Raw genomic sequence first — 17,047 nt, 5'->3', positions numbered from 1 at the left:
CACTTACACAACCACACTTAATCAACCACGCGTCGCGGTCAAACTCGCGTTATATATCTGCTTATATTAATATAAATGCAGCTCACTGCACCAGCCTGGTTTGCTTCCCCTCTGGAATCAAAAAGGCTGTGCTGTTCTTACTGCTGAGTTTTTAAAGTCTCCTAATTAGACAGCCACACCCTAATTAAACAGCCACACCCTAATTGCTCACCTGTGCAACCCCTGGAGAAGGAAAAAAAAGTGTTATCACAGCACAAAATACAGTCAAACACAGCCACTTATCAATGTCCACAAATAATTTAGCTCTCAGATACTCCCTCACTTAATCTTAAGTCACACACTTACACAACCACACTTAATCAACCACGCGTCGCGGTCAAACTCGCGTTATATATCTGCTTATATTAATATAAATGCAGCTCACTGCACCAGCCTGGTTTGCTTCCCCTCTGGAATCAAAAAGGCTGTGCTGTTCTTACTGCTGAGTTTTTAAAGTCTCCTAATTAGACAGCCACACCCTAATTAAACAGCCACACCCTAATTGCTCACCTGTGCAACCCCTGGAGAAGGAAAAAAAAGTGTTATCACAGCACAAAATACAGTCAAACACAGCCACTTATCAATGTCCACAAATAATTTAGCTCTCAGATACTCCCTCACTTAATCTTAAGTCACACACTTACACAACCACACTTAATCAACCACGCGTCGCGGTCAAACTCGCGTTATATATCTGCTTATATTAATATAAATGCAGCTCACTGCACCAGCCTGGTTTGCTTCCCCTCTGGAATCAAAAAGGCTGTGCTGTTCTTACTGCTGAGTTTTTAAAGTCTCCTAATTAGACAGCCACACCCTAATTAAACAGCCACACCCTAATTGCTCACCTGTGCAACCCCTGGAGAAGGAAAAAAAAGTGTTATCACAGCACAAAATACAGTCAAACACAGCCACTTATCAATGTCCACAAATAATTTAGCTCTCAGATACTCCCTCACTTAATCTTAAGTCACACACTTACACAACCACACTTAATCAACCACGCGTCGCGGTCAAACTCGCGTTATATATCTGCTTATATTAATATAAATGCAGCTCACTGCACCAGCCTGGTTTGCTTCCCCTCTGGAATCAAAAAGGCTGTGCTGTTCTTACTGCTGAGTTTTTAAAGTCTCCTAATTAGACAGCCACACCCTAATTAAACAGCCACACCCTAATTGCTCACCTGTGCAACCCCTGGAGAAGGAAAAAAAAGTGTTATCACAGCACAAAATACAGTCAAACACAGCCACTTATCAATGTCCACAAATAATTTAGCTCTCAGATACTCCCTCACTTAATCTTAAGTCACACACTTACACAACCACACTTAATCAACCACGCGTCGCGGTCAAACTCGCGTTATATATCTGCTTATATTAATATAAATGCAGCTCACTGCACCAGCCTGGTTTGCTTCCCCTCTGGAATCAAAAAGCCTCATAACTGACCCTCATAACTTTTTCATAGTTATGTCTTCAGAGCTGTGTGAGGGTTCTTTTTTGTGGGGCGATGTGTACTTTTCATTGATACCATTTTGGAATGTTTTGGGCTTTTTGATCACTTTTTAAAAAAAATTGGAAGATGAAAAAAAACATGAATAGGCCTTTTTTTTCCCCCATTACAGCGTTCACTGTACGGGATAAATACATTTATATTTTAATTCTTCACATGTTTTGGGATGCAGCAATGTCTATGATCTTTTTTTTTTTTTTTTTTTTTTTACTTTTAAAAACTTTTTTACAAGCCCGTTAGGGGTCTTTCACACGTGACCTTACATCTCTTGTCCTTCATATTATAGTGAATTAATATTGCAGTGTGAGGAATTTACATTTCCTATTGATGACCTATTATCAGGATAGGTCATCAATATCAGATTGAGGGTGGGCCAATTCGTGGCACCCCGCCGCTCAGCTGTTTGAAGAGAACGCAGAGGTAATGCGAGTGCTACATTGTTTTCACTGTTTACCTGCTCACCGTCTACATTGCAGGGGTGAGCAGTGCAATTACAACTGCTCTGTCCCATTCACTTCAATGGGAAGGAGCAGACGGAGTGCAAGTGCCACATTATCCTATGTATTGTGATGTTATGGCTCATGAATTCACACTCTGCACTCTACCTTATTCTCTCCTATATCCATATAGCTTGTGCAGACACATGTTCTCCATTTGCTATAAATGCAATCTCAGCAGATCAGACACGAATACAAAATCTTTACCTTCTATTGGTCCCTGCATTCTTTTCAGAAGCCACAGTTTTAGTTCAGACTCGCTGTCCATTTGGGTTTCTTTCTGGCTGTTCTCGTCAGGAGAGCAAGGTGTTAGAGAATCTGGAGATTCCTCGGAGGCATGGCCTGACTGCTGCTGTACGTTCTCATTACTTAAAGCTACCGTGGGCTCCTCGTTCTTCTCTTTAGAGTGCAACTGGATGCAAGTGGGGTCTTTTTCTTGTGGTTTGTCACTGACACATTCGGAAGGAACAGATCTATTCACTTCAGTCCGACTCTGGCAAAGTTCTATGTTTTTGGCGTTATCATTTTCTTTTTCACAAGTCATATCTGCAATATCAATCCTAGCTAGTAGGTCACAAGTCTGTGTCTTTGGGGTTACTTCTACTGTCCCATTACAATTAAAATCTGCCTTAGGCAAAGCAGAGTTTGACGTCTTGGAACCTTCTACCAGAAGAGTCAGTGTATGTCCTTCTGAAACTTCACAGACATCGTTACCGTTCTGCTGTGATAAAGACTCTACCAACTCTATGAAGTCCTCGTCTACTGGAGACTGACCACTTTTTTTGGTTTCAGAATCCAAAATGATGGATTTTTGTTCAGTCTCTTTTGTGACTGTATTATCAACATTCAAATGCACTTTGGAGAGCTCATCTGGTGTAGGATCTGTATCCGGCTTTTGTTCAGTGGCTACTTCAGCAATCTTTGTCTTCTCTACCGTGCCTACACCAGTAACCCCATTTTGCCTTTTCCCCTTGTTGAGGGATTTGAACTTGCTGAATGGATTGATGTCTTTTTCAGATGAGAGATCTTCCCACTCTCCAGGCCTGTACAGAGGACAAAGATCCTTGGGTATATCGCTGTTGACGGAAAATGTCGAATGGGTGTGGAATGGTAGAAATGAAAATAAAAACATAAAATTAAAAATAAAATGTACAACAAAAAAATGCAACTAAAATATACTTTGAAAACAAAACAAAAAAAGGCACACAAGTATAAAATGACGATTACATTAAAGAGTGAAAATGCAAATAAAAGTCATAAAGAAAAAATCATATGGTAAATGTGCTGTGAATGATATGACTGGTGGTAATAAAGTACAAGTGATAACTAGCAAATAAAACGGCAAACCATTCTCGTTTTCAAACTAAATACTGTGGCGGGGAAAACCCACAAGGGATGTGAGAGAGGTTTCTTATAACATAATACACAAGAATAACTTATGCCTGCCCACTTTGTCAGAAATGCAACATAATCTATTAGAATTCACCTTTTTCTGTACGATACTAAAATATGGTAAAGAGGGTTGAACAATTTTTTTTCACTTGATTCAAGTTCTGCCGATTTGCATTTGAGGTTGCGGTTCCCCTGCCATTAGGTACATCGATTTGGTTGTGATTCACTTGAGCTGAATTTTGGACAAATCATTTGGTTATTTTTTATGGAATAGTGAATCCGCAAATCGGCAAAGCAGATCCTCCGTTCTGGACACTGCTCGTCTTCCAGGAGCACACAGCATTATACTGATTTATAATGCTATGTGTCTCTGCTTGACCTACGTCTACAGGATCATACTGATATAAAGCTGTCACTATGATTTTATAGTAAGGTGAAGCAGATTCACATAGCATTACAACGGAGGATCAAGCTCACTCACAGACTGCACACGCTCCTGTTAAAGAGCCCTAATAGTAAAAGTTCTGCAAGTCATTCCCTTTCTTGTGTAATGACACACCATGGATATAAGATTAGAAGTTGAATTCCAGCACCTTCTTCCAGATCTCTTCTAATTTGGCATTTGTGTCATAAAATGTTCTTTAAATGAGTTAAAGGGACACTGTCACCTGGATTTCACTTACTGAGCTATTAACATCACCACATCAGTCTCCACGATTTACCTTAAAATATACTAGTATTACAGCCCTGTGTCTTGTAATCTGTCTAGAAAATAGCTTTTATTAATATGCTAATTACCTCAATAAGGAGCCCAATGGGCTGTCCCTCCGGGCGTTGGAACCCAGCCTCGCCAGTTACTTCAGAGACCAGCACTGCCCCACTGCTAATTTATTCACTCCTCTTCGCCGACGTAATGTTTGTTCAGCGCCCATAATCCCGCACATGCGCCCTGGATACACATGTCAGCGCCCGTGCGGTGTCCTGGCATCGGCCTCACAGAACTCGATGCGCATGCGCCAGCTTCGCTAGACCCGCTCCTGTGTCCTCCGCCCGCGCGACAAGTCGCGCCACTCCGCTCTTCCTTTCCAGGGCAAGCTGACATGTGTATCCAGGGCACATGCGTGGTATTACAGGCACTGCACAAACATCACGCCGGCGAAGAGGAGTGAATAAATTAGCAGTGGGGCAGTGCTGGGCTCCGAAGTAATGGGCGCGGCTGGGCTCCAACGGCCGGAGGGACAGCCCATTGGGCTCCTTATCGAGGTAATTAGCATATTAATAAAAGCTATTTTCTAGACAGATTACAAGACACAGGGCTGTAATACTAGTATATTTTAAAGGTAAATCGTGGAGACTGATGTGGTGATGTTAATAGCTCAGTAAGTGAAATCCAGGTGACAGCGTCCCTTTAAAGATTAAAAAAAATATGGCTGCTTTTTTCCCCCAAAATAGCACCATGGCTATCTACAGGCTGTGTGTTTTATTGAAGATCGGTCCCACTCACGTCCATGGAGCCAAGCTGTAACGGAACTCAGACAATTAGGTTAATGGGGTTGTCTGATTTTGTTATATTGAGGACCTATCCTCAAGATAAGTCATCAATATCTGAACAGCAGGGGTCCGACTCCTGGCACCCACACTGACGATCTGTTTGAAGACACTGCAGCGCTCGTATCAACATCAACATTGCAGCAGTGAGCAGGTGTAATTACAGCTCTGCCGTCCCCATTCACTTCAAGTGAATAGGAGGGAGCCGTCCCATTGAAGTGAATGGAGATGGCGGAGTTGTAATTACACCTGTCGACGGGAAGCAGGTAAACAGAGAAGAGAACACAGCCCCCCTCGATCTGATACTGATGACCTATTGTGAGGATAGTTAATATAACAAAAGTGGACAATCCTTTTAGTTCCAAACTTCTACAGGTTTAGGCATACCTCCCAACTTTTTGGAGGGTCAAATAACTACACTTATGACTCATGTATGTATGTATGTATGTATGTATGTATATATATATACATATACACACACCAATAGTTTTCTTTTAGGGCTCTTTCACACTTGCGTTGTCTGGATCCGGCATGTACTCCACTTGCCGGAATTACACTCCGGATCCGGGAAAACGCAAGTGTACTGAAAGCATTTGAAGACGGAACCGTCTTCAAAATGCGTTCAGTGTTACTATGGCAGCCAGGACGCTATTAAAGTCCTGGCTGCCATAGTAGTAGCGGGGAGCGGGGGAGCGGTATACTTACAGTCCGTGCGGCTCCCAGGGCGCTCCAGAATGACGTCAGAGCGCCCCATGCGCATGGATGACGTGTCCAATGCGATCACATGATCCATGCGCTTGGGGCGTCCTGACGTCACTCTGAAGCGCCCCGGGAGCCGCACGGACGGTAAGTATGCTGCTCCCCCGCTCCCCGCTACACTTTACCATGGCTGCCAGGACTTTAGCGTCCCGGCAGCCATGGTAACCATTCAGAAAAAGCTAAATGTCGGCTCCGGCAATGCGCCGAAACGACGTTTAGCTTAAGGCCGGATCCGGATCAATGCCTTTCAATGGGCATTAATTCCGGATCCGGCATTGCGGCAAGTGTTCCGGATTTTTGGCCGGAGCAAAAAGCGCAGCATGCTGCGGTATTTTCTCCGGCCAAAAAACGTTCCGTTCCGGAACTGAAGACATCCTGATGCATCCTGAACGGATTTCACTCCATTCAGAATGCATTAGGATAATCCTGATCAGGATTCTTCCGGCATAGAGCCCCGACGACGGAACTCTATGCCGGAAGAAAAGAACGCAGGTGTGAAAAAGCCCTTACACAGTAGCGTAAAAATTATCTGAACACAGAAATTTCTTAAATCCAAATTGCATCAAATAATGAAATAATATACAGTACAAGGTGGGCTGTAATACACAGATAGGAACCAAACACTTTCAGGATCAACATGGTAAACATAATAATGCAAATCTATACCCTAGAATCCAGATCAAAGTGAAGACATATCAAAGAGGGACAGGGAACTTAAGTTAAAAATAGGGACTATCCCTCCAAATGAGGGACATTTGGGAAAGTTTTAGGCACTTGCAAAAACACGTCTTTTTAGGGTGGCCTATCACATTCCCAAATCGAACTATTCTCCATTCAGCCCCCCCCCCCCCCCCCAACATTATGCCTCAGAACCTGAACTTCCATCCAGCCTATGCCCTGGGAAGCACTACAGATATCCCCTATTGTGTTACCATGCATGGGCCATTGTACAAAACAAGCCCTTTTTACCTTTTGTGTCACCCCTATCTCCTCCTAGCTTGTAAATTGTTGTCATCAATGACCTGCTTGTTGCTATGTAATGTATGTTTTTGTTTGTACGTGTTCCCTCTGACTGTAAAGCGCTGCAGAATATGTTGGTGCTACAAAAAGATTATTATTAATACCAAACACCACTCGTAGACAGGAATGGCTGTTTTTAGAGGGAAAAAAAGCAGCCATGTTTTCATAATCCCGGAAACTCCTCTTTATAGTTTAGTCACACTTCTGCACTTTTTTTTCTTGTGATTTTCATTTTTAAAAGGTCATCCCAAAGACTCATACAAGTCAATGCAGCTATTCACACATCTGTTTCTGTTTTTCACTAACAGATCCATGTGCCCGGGTGCGTTTTTTTTTTACAAATCAGACACGGTCTTGGCCGAGCATGCATGTGATAAGAAAGCTGCTGCCAGACACTTCTCTCACTGCTTTTCTCCTGCTGTAATTGAAATTCAACATGCCCGCTCCTTCATTATCTGACAGATGATGTCAGGAGACTCCTATACACATTAGATAGTTAGCAGGTATGGCCACTGATAATCTAATGTGTAGGGGGGCCTTTAGTCCCATTAATGCAGTAGAAGAGTTCAGATTGTCTACATTGGTTAACTGAAGACGGCAATTATCAAAGACAGTCAGCAAGGAACTCCGCTTTTAGATTTCAGTTCTGAAAATTGCAAAATTGGGACTGCAACGATGAACTATGATACAACAGTACAATGTATTCGGGAAACCATTCAGCTTTTTATACTGATTACTCCTCTACGTAAACTGGAAAATGGTGTTCAAAACTGGACATACACTTGTGCTCCACTATTAAATATCACATTAAAGGGTTTCTATCACTTCGTATGCCATAATTAGCTCTCAGACACTAGACGAATTCTCGCGCATGCGCCGTGCGCGGCTGTATTCGGCGCATGCGCAGAGAATTCCCTGCTCAGACATCTCCACTGCGCCTGTTCCTTGGAGCACTATGACGTCATCGGCGCAGGCGCAGTGGAGATGTCTGAGTAGGGAAGCGGTCAGACATTCTCTGCGCATGCGCCGAATACAGCCGCGCACGGCGCATGCGCGAGAATTCGTCCGTTGCGTCACACGGAGGATCGCATTCATCAGGAGATGGGCGGGCTGGAGGGACGCGCTGGGCGGTGGCTGTGTATGAAGGTAGACGGAGCCTCTAGGTGCTAATGACGCCCACATAGCACCTAGAGGCTCATTAGCATATTTATAAAAGTTATTTTTTTAGCAAAACGGCTGCCCAAAAAGCTCTTATATTAGGATGGTTGGCCAGAGCAGACACTAGCGGATCGCTAGTGTCTGAGAGCTAATTATGGCATACGAAGTGATAGAAACCCTTTAATATCTTAACTTTTCCTTTGGAATTATAAATGAAATGCTCCTGTGTCTAGATATTGCTGTTACATACTTGTTATGGAGCCTCCTGTTGATCTTTTAATTCGCTCTCAGAATGTCCACCTTATCCGTCCACTGCTTCTGGGGTGCAGATTCTTACAGGAGTTTTACGAGATTTTTATACTGACGACCTTTCCTCGGGATAGGTAACCAATATCTGATCGGTGGGGGATCTGAGACCAGGGAATGTACCCCCCCCCCTCCCCCCCGCATTTTTACCCGAGGAGTACGAAAGTTGCAGTAATACAAATACATAATACGTAGGCCTGTACTTGCTTGCATCTGCATTGGAGGCTGCGTTTGGAGCATCTGTTGCAGATCCTGTCGAAAGACCGGACAAAAAGGCCTCGTATGCAGCACTTTTTTGTCTGGTAAAAAGACAGGCTCGTGAATGGAAACTGAACTCCATCATAGTCAGTGGAGTCTGTTCAGCTTCTTCCCTGTCACATCACATTTTTGTCATACATTTAATGTACACAAAAAAAAATGTATATTTGTTAATAGACGCCTCAAACAGATGCCATACTGTGGCATCAGTCACCATAGAGTTCCCTTGTATAAAAAAAAAAAAATATATGAGTTATCCTACATTTTTTTTGCTGCACTTTGCAGGATGGAAAAACGTTGTACACTACGCTTTCCCATGCTGCAGAGTTCTGCAAAAAAAAGTATATATTTTTTATTACTTTTTTTACAATGGAACTCTATAGTGATGGATGCCACAGTATGGCATCTGTCTAAGGCGTTCGTTAATGTATACGGTTTTTGTGTATGTTGAACTTATGACAAAAACCCAGGCTTACTTGCCTGATCCAGCACTTTCAGTTATTTTTTTTGCTCTGCTCATCTAACGGAGCAGAACAACAGAAATAAATAGCGCTGGTGTGAATGTGGCCTAAGAAGTGGGTATTTATGTGGGGGAACCATTACTAGTCTAAATAACATCAGACTATTATAGTGATAAAGTCCAGTCCAATATAGCGGATTTTCCCTGTACTTTACCACTTGGCTATAATAGCCTGCTGTGCATTTACTGCACACTGCACTACATACATCAGTCTTAGATGTGAGTGGTGCAGTGTGTGATGTATGTAATGGAGTATGTGATGATTACACACTACACTACACACTGCTGTCACCTTGATGTCCGGGGCTGTTTTTCACCTCTGAGGAGTCCTGTTCAGCTCAACCGTCGTAATTTTTCCAGGGGTCCTTGTGCAGCGCGCCCGCTCTCCTTACTGTAGAAACTCCAGGGAGCCGGCCCCTCCTCCTTCCAGCTCCCACCGACTTCCCCTGCTGCAGGGCGCTGTATCGCTCCGGTGCCCACCCAAACCAACAAACAGCAAAGCTCCTTACTGTATGGAGCTTTGCTATTGGTTACTGCAGGCACAGGCAGCATCGCTGCGCTGCCTGTGCCGTTCCCTGCGCTGCTGAATGTGAGGAAAAAGCCTAAGGCGTATTGGTATGCCTAAGGCCTCTTTCACACGGGCGTTGCGGGAAAATGTGCGGGTGCGTTACGGGAACACCCGCAATTTTTCCGCACGAGTGCAAAACATTGTAATGCGTTTTGCACTCGCGTGAGAAAAATCGCGCGTGTTTGGTACCCAAACCCGAACTTCTTCACAGAAGTTCGGGCTTGGGGTCGGTGTTCTGTAAATAGTATTATTTTCCCTTATAACATGGTTATAAGGGAAAATAATAGCATTCTGAATACAGAATGCATAGTAAAACATCGCTGGAGGGGTTAAAAAAAAAATTAAAAATGTTTTAACTCACCTTAGTCCACTTGTTCGCGGCCCGGCATCTCCTTCTGGCTTCATCTGATCTCTGTGCAGCAACAGGACCTTTGGTGACGTCATTCTGGTCATCACATGATCTTTTACCATGGTGATGGATCATGTGATGACCGGAATGACGTCACCAAAGGTCCTGCTGTTGCACAGAGATCAGATGAAGCCAGAAGGAGATGCCGGGCTACGCGAACAAGTGGACTAAGGTGAGTTAAAATTTTTATTTTTATTTTTTAACCCCTCCAGCGATGTTTTACTATGCATTCTGTATTCAGAATGCTATTACTTTCCCTTATAACCATGTTATAAGGGGAAAAAATAATGATCGGGTCTCCATCCCGATCGTCTCCTAGCAACCGTGCGTGAAAATCGCACTGCATCCGCATTTGCTTGCGGATGCTTGCGATTTTCACGCAACCCCATTCATTTCTATGGGGCCTGCGTTACGTGAAAAAACGCACAAAGAGGAGCATGCTGCGATTTTCACGCAACGCACAAGTCATGCGTGAAAATCACCGCTCATGTGAACAGCCCCATAGAAATGAATGGGTCGGTATTCAGTGCGGGTGCAATGCGTTCACCTCCCGCATCGCATCCGCGCGGAATACTCGCTCGTGTGAAAGGGGCCTTAGACTTTTTCCAGGGAGTAAAATGGCCTGAACAGGTGTCTATGAAGCTTGTACAAGTGTTATTGCGACCTCTGGCCACAGCCTTCTCTCAGCTTTTCTTAGGTCAATGATGACATGTTCATCTGTCACATGGCCAAGGCGCAGCTCAGCCCCTTAGAAGTGAATGGGGCTGAACTGCGAGACCAAGCACAGCCACTATACACAATGCATGGCACTGTGCTTGGTAAGCAGAGAGAAGGCCAAGGGACTCACAGGAGTGCTGGTGCCTTCTCAAACAGCTGATCGTGGGGGTCCCAGGTGTCAGACCCCCACCAATCAGAATCTCGGAAAACCCTTTTAAAGGGAGTCAAGAAATTCACTGTTAAACCACGCATGATGCCTTGCTCAGCTGAATGTAATAATATCTTTAACTTAGTGATCCATTGCTTTATTCTAGAGAAGTAATACTTTTAATACATATTCAAATAAGCTGTTAAGTGCACTGTGGGCAGGCCCAAGTCATTCTGTGCACCTTTGCTTGGCCTGGTTTCTTTGTCAGCCTCTCCCTCTCTTGACAGGACTAGATTCCTGCATAATCATCTCGCTTAGCCCTGTCAAGAAAAAAGAGGGTGAGGCTGGCAGTGGAAATAGGAGAAGCAAGAGTGCACAGAGCTAATTGGGCCCACCCTTGGTGCACTTAAAGGGGGTTATCCAATATCATAAACTGCCCCCCCCCCCCCCATGTGCTGGGCCCCTCACAGGGAATACACTTACCCAGGTCCCCCCCTCCTGGTCCCCGCACTGCCGCTGCTGCTTCTCCCCATGTGCCGATGAAAACATCCGTGTCGGAGGGGAGCAGCCAATTGCAGGCGGGGTCGGGGACGAGCCTCCCTAGCATCGAGGGTGATGCTACAGAGGCTCCTCCCCATCCCCGCCTGCCATTGGTTGCCTTCGCCCCCCCGACACCGGCTGTTTTCATCGGGGAACCGGGAGAATTAGCAGCGGCAGTGCGAAGACCAGGAGCGGGGACCTGGGTAAGTGTATTCCCTGTGAGGGGCCCAGCACATGGGGGGGTGATAGTTTTTGATATTGGATAACCCCTTTAACTGCTTATTTGCATATGGACTACTTTTTCTCCAGAATGAAACAACTGATCACTAATCGAAAGGTATCATTAGATTCAGATCAGCTAGCCCTACAAGACAATCAGGGAGATTTATCAAAACTGGTGCAAATGAAAACTGGCTTAGTTGCTCATAGCAACCAGATTCCACCTTTTATTTTCCAAAGAAGTCCTGAAAAATGAAAGGTGGAAGCGGATTGATTGCTATGGGCAACTAAGCCAGTTTTCCTTTGCCCCAGTTTCCTTTGTCTGGTTTAACAGTGAATTTCCTGGTGGCAGACTCCCTGCAATCCGCCTGTATACAAAATAATCTGGGCACTCGGACTAGGTTACTGAGATAGGACGTTAGGGTAGTTTCACAATTGCGTTTACCTGTTCTGGCAGATAACAGCTTGTCTGAGTTCATGCACCAGTTTTTGTCCGGCGAAAACCCGGCACTCATGCCGGAAAGCAAATGGATCCCATTATAGTCAACGGGCTCCGACGGTGACAGCCGTATCCGGGCTAGGCCTGATCCGATGAAGCCTGGCAGACTGTTCTCTGCTGGATCAGGTAAACGCAAGCGTGAACCTACCCTTAGTTGAATGTTCGGGGGGGGGGCCGGAAAGCAAATGGATCCCATTACAGTCAACGGGGTCCGGCGGTGACAGCCGTATCCGGGCTAGGCCTGATCCGATGAAGCCTGGCAGACTGTTCTCTGCTGGATCAGGTAAACGCAAGCGTGAACCTACCCTTAGTTGAATGTTCGGGGGGGGGGGGGCCGGAAAGCAAATGGATCCCATTACAGTCAACGGGGTCCGGCGGTGACAGCCGTATCCGGGCTAGGCCTGATCCGATGAAGCCTGGCAGACTGTTCTCTGCTGGATCAGGTAAACGCAAGCGTGAACCTACCCTTAGTTGAATGTTCGGGGGGGGGGGGCCGGAAAGCAAATGGATCCCATTACAGTCAACGGGGTCCGGCGGTGACAGCCGTATCCGGGCTAGGCCTGATCCGATGAAGCCTGGCAGACTGTTCTCTGCTGGATCAGGTAAACGCAAGCGTGAACCTACCCTTAGTTGATTGTTCGGGGGGGCACCATAATAGCTGCATAACAGCAGTAGCCAGACACAGGCACATTTTTAAAAATGATTCTAAATGATAAATGGTTATGCTTTGTGTGATCTCATAGAGAAATATAATATACAATTGTGGGACAACTCCATTAGTGCTTTGCATAACAAAGCATTCTAACAGCTCCCTCAAACGGGTTGGCTCGTGAACAACAATTACCACAGAGACAGAGAACCCCCACCTACCGTACCACAAGAATGGGGTTTCCCAGGTCCCCATGCATGACTACTGCTCCCTTCACTTCTATAGGACTACCGCACATACTCAGCACTCCCATAAACAGTGAATGGAGTGGTAGTCATGCATGTGCGCTACTGCTCTAGTCACACAAGGGACTTGGGGACCCCTGTTTTTATGATCTGTGGGGGTCCCAGTGACTGGACAGAGGATTAATATTGTTCATAGGCCAATCACTTTAAGCCATATCCAGGGATTGCTCTAATTGCATTGAGTGTGACCAATTCTTGTATTGCTACTCTTCACCCAGAGGTGGTGGTGCAATGCCTTATAGTTGTCCCATGACGTGTCAATAAAGGCCATAAAGCTGTGTTCATGCCAGATCCTGTATAAAAAAACAAAAACTCATGAAAAAGTAAGAGGACTTTTTAAACGGTAGGCCGAAGGATAAAGATCTTGTAATGCACCTATAGTACAGAATAAATTGTTGCAACTTACGATGGCAATGCATCTTTAATCTTCATGTGAGAAATGTCACTATAAAGTGCAATAGATACTACTTCTTCCATGGGACAAATAAGTCCATATTCTTCACAGCCGTTCTCAATAACCAGTGGATCAGATTTATGGGGATCAAACATGACGTTGTTGGGAGTGACTATCATGACTCCGCCAACAACACCCTGCGTACGAAATCGACAAATTACATTCTGAACAGCATTCATGAAGTCAATGACAATGTGATTTTAATGTAGGCAGCTTTTATATAGTTTCATTGGTTGAAAAAAAAGTGCCAAGCTTGGAAAGCACAGGATGTTATTAAACTTGGCACCTAGGCGGCAACATCACCTGCAAAGTGTAAGGCTACTTTCACACTTGCGTTAGGTGCGGATCCGTCTGGTATCTGCACAGACGGATCCGCACCTATAAATGCAAACGATGGTATCCGTTCAGTACAGATCCGTCTGCATAACAGCTTTTTCAGATCTGAGTTTTCACAATCGTGAAACTCAGATCCGACAGTATATTCTAACACAGAGGCGTTCCCATGGTGATAGGGACGCTTCAAGTTAGAATATACTAAGAACTGTGTACATAACTGCCCCCTGCTGAATGCACCGCACAGACCTGTCACTTACCAGTAGGAGGAGCGCCGGCCGGCCAGACAGCGCAGGTAAGTATAATGCTTCTAAAATTGCTAAGTAACCATGGCAGCCAAAACTGCAGTAGCGTCCTGGCTGCCATGGTAACCGATCGGAGCCCCAGCGATTAAACTGGGACTCCGATTGGAACGCTCCACTGCCACCAATGATGGGGGGGTGATTTTAATTAAAAAAGGGGAGGCCGCACTGGCCACCAATAAATTTAATACTGGGGAGGGAGGGGGGCTGCACTGGCCACCAATGAATTTAATACTGGGGATGGAGGGGGGGGGGGCACACTGGCCACCAATGCTTTTAATACTGGGGGGGGAGGGGGGTCTGGCAGCGGCACCTGAGGGGTTAATTGTGCGGATCACAGCCCCCTGTAAAAGATCAGGTGCTGCCAGGGGGGCAGTTATGTACACAGTTCTAACTCAAATCCGATGGTATATTCTAACATAGAGGCGTTCCCATGGTGATGGGGACGCTTCAAGTTAAAATATACCATCGGATTGGAGAAAACTCTGATCCGATGGTATATTAATAGGGACTCCTGACTTTACATTAAAAGTCAATGGGGGACGGTTCAGTTTGCAATTGCACCATATTGTGTCAACATCAAACGGATCCGTCCCCATTGACTTGCATTGTAAGTCAGGACGGATCCGTTTGCAATTGCACCATATTGTGTCAACATAAAACGGATCCGTCCCCATTGACTTGCATTGTAAGTCAGGACGGATCCGTTTGGCTCTGCACGGCCAGGCGGACACCAAAACGCTGCAAGCAGCGTTTTGGTGTCCGCCTCCAGAGCGGAATGGAGGCGGAACGGAGCCAAACTGATGCATTCTGAACGGATCCGTTTGGGGCCGCTTGTGAGAGCCCTCAAACGGATCTCACAAGCGGAACCCCAAACGCAAGTGTGAAAGTAGCCTTAGATGGGACCCATACATGTGGCTACCAAGATGCTTGTAGCTCTAGATATTACAGGATGTCACAATATTGCTACAACTTGGTGCTAGGTTCTAAAGCAAAAACTAATGAGCACTTTTATTATGAAAGGCACGGGGAGCAGTGACTGCAGCGCTGATAGCGAAGGCTGTACTCACCACTCCCTAACTCTCTTCTGGGCCCGGGACTGCGTATAGCGTCAGGACGTACTGCACGTAGGCATGCACTATGACCTGCAGCTGTGCGATATCAGGTCACAGTGCAGCATGGGGCCGGGTAAGAAAAAATAAATAAAAAATGGAGCGAGTGCAAGAAGTGTGCGCTGTCCGGAGCAGGACAGGTAAGTTCTTTTATTTATTTTGTGTCTAATCTGGGCTCTGATGAGGATTGGGGGTTCGACCTGAGGTCTGATACAGACTGGGGTTTGATCTGAGTTCTGATATATATTGGGGATCTGGTCTGAGGTCTAGTAAAGATTGGGGGTCTGATACAGACTGGGGGTTTGATCTAAGTTCCGATATATATTGGGGGATTGATCTGAGGTCTGCTAAAGTTTGGGGGTCTGATGAAAAATAGATATTTTTTCTGATTTTCCCCCTCTAAAACCTAGGTGCGTCTTATGATCAGGTGTGTCTTATAAAGTGAAAAATATGGTATATCACTGGCAGTTAAAAGGGTTTTCTGGTATTTAAATAATGACGATCTATCCTCAGGATAGGTCATCAATATCTGGACTGGTGAGTGCCTGACTCTCGACATCCCTGCTGATCAGCTGATAGAACAGGGCACAGCAATTGGGTAAGGCCTGTGATGTCATGTCTATCACAGCACAGGATGAACAAATTAAAATTCTTCCCACAGGGCAGAAAAACCTTGATCCAATTGAAAACTTGCAACCAATGACTGTATTCACAGTTAAAACAACAACTGGTATACATAAAGCTAGTGGGACACAACTTACCTTCCCATCTGTGATGTATCTACAGTTCATTTTCAAAAACTTCACGACAATGGGCTCCTCCTCTTCAGAAGTAGACGACAAGACTCTTTCTATAGGTTTTGTGGCTTTTCTTGCCATGTCTGCATCCTTTATGTAAAAAAAATAAACAAAAAATAAACAAAAAAACATGAAAAGAAGTTAATGTAAATGTAAATAACCAGTTGCCTACAAAGTGTTCAATTTCTATGTATCCAGTCAAACGGGCCCTTAGGAAGACATAAAAGAGCACTAGAAGTATAAGTCCCCAATCACTTCATTGGGGGTAATGGCAGCAGAAGAGGGTTGTGTTGGTCTATTCAAGTCACTTTTATGGATGAGGAATAGTCAAGTCTAGTGCTGTTATTTCAGCTATATTTATGTACTAAGGGAGAATGTAAAGGAGTGACAAATTTATTTCTAAATCTGGGGAAAGGCAGCATTTTTGATAAATAGCACGTATTCACCAATTTCAACCCCTGTAGTTCCAGTGCTGCCACTCCAAAACTTCCTGCTGGGCTGTGTTTGTTTGGCCGTATATGGCACATAACCGCTGAAACCAATCACTGACCTCAACAGTCAAGTGCCGTATGCTGCTGAGGTCAGTGACTGGCTCCGGTGGTGTCCACAGTACATGGCATGTCGCCACAGTAGGGAGAACCGAAACGGCAGCCCTGGAGGTGGCAGTGGGATAAAAATATGAGTACACTTTTTTTATTATTGTATCACAAATGCAGCTTTGCCCAAAATAACTCGGTCAACCCCTTTAATAAGAAGAGTCTGTAAAAGGAGGTTTTCCACCCAGAAAGGAATGGAATAATGGTAGGATTTAAATGGGGCCATGCTGCAGTTTGCTGCGTAGCTAGTGGTTGGAGTCCTGTGGCATAGGAAAGAATTTTAAGAGTCCACGTCACGAAATCAAAGCTGTGGCCTCTTCATTCTCAGGATCGGCCAGGGTCTCAGAGGTCCATCACAATTCGAGAGCGATGGTATATCCTGCATAA

The 17,047-nt window shown here is 45.0% G+C and overlaps 1 protein-coding gene across 3 annotated transcripts in view; it reads right to left on the bottom strand.

The window, feature by feature from the left end:
- NCOA7 (nuclear receptor coactivator 7) overlaps positions 1–17,047 on the bottom strand; it is a 234,944-nt gene that overhangs the window by 58,330 nt on the left and 159,567 nt on the right. For all 3 annotated transcript variants that reach the window (XM_040429099.1, XM_040429098.1, XM_040429100.1), the window contains 3 exons: positions 16,029–16,154; positions 13,473–13,657; positions 2,259–3,127 (listed from right to left, as the gene is read on the bottom strand). In XM_040429099.1, the coding sequence (XP_040285033.1) occupies positions 2,259–3,127; positions 13,473–13,657; positions 16,029–16,154 (1,180 nt within the window). The remainder of the gene's footprint in view (positions 1–2,258; positions 3,128–13,472; positions 13,658–16,028; positions 16,155–17,047) is intronic.

This window comes from Bufo bufo, chromosome 4, assembly GCF_905171765.1.
Source record: "Bufo bufo chromosome 4, aBufBuf1.1, whole genome shotgun sequence".
Classification (NCBI taxonomy): Eukaryota; Metazoa; Chordata; class Amphibia; order Anura; family Bufonidae; genus Bufo; species Bufo bufo.
This window is presented reverse-complemented; position numbering and strand designations above follow the sequence as displayed.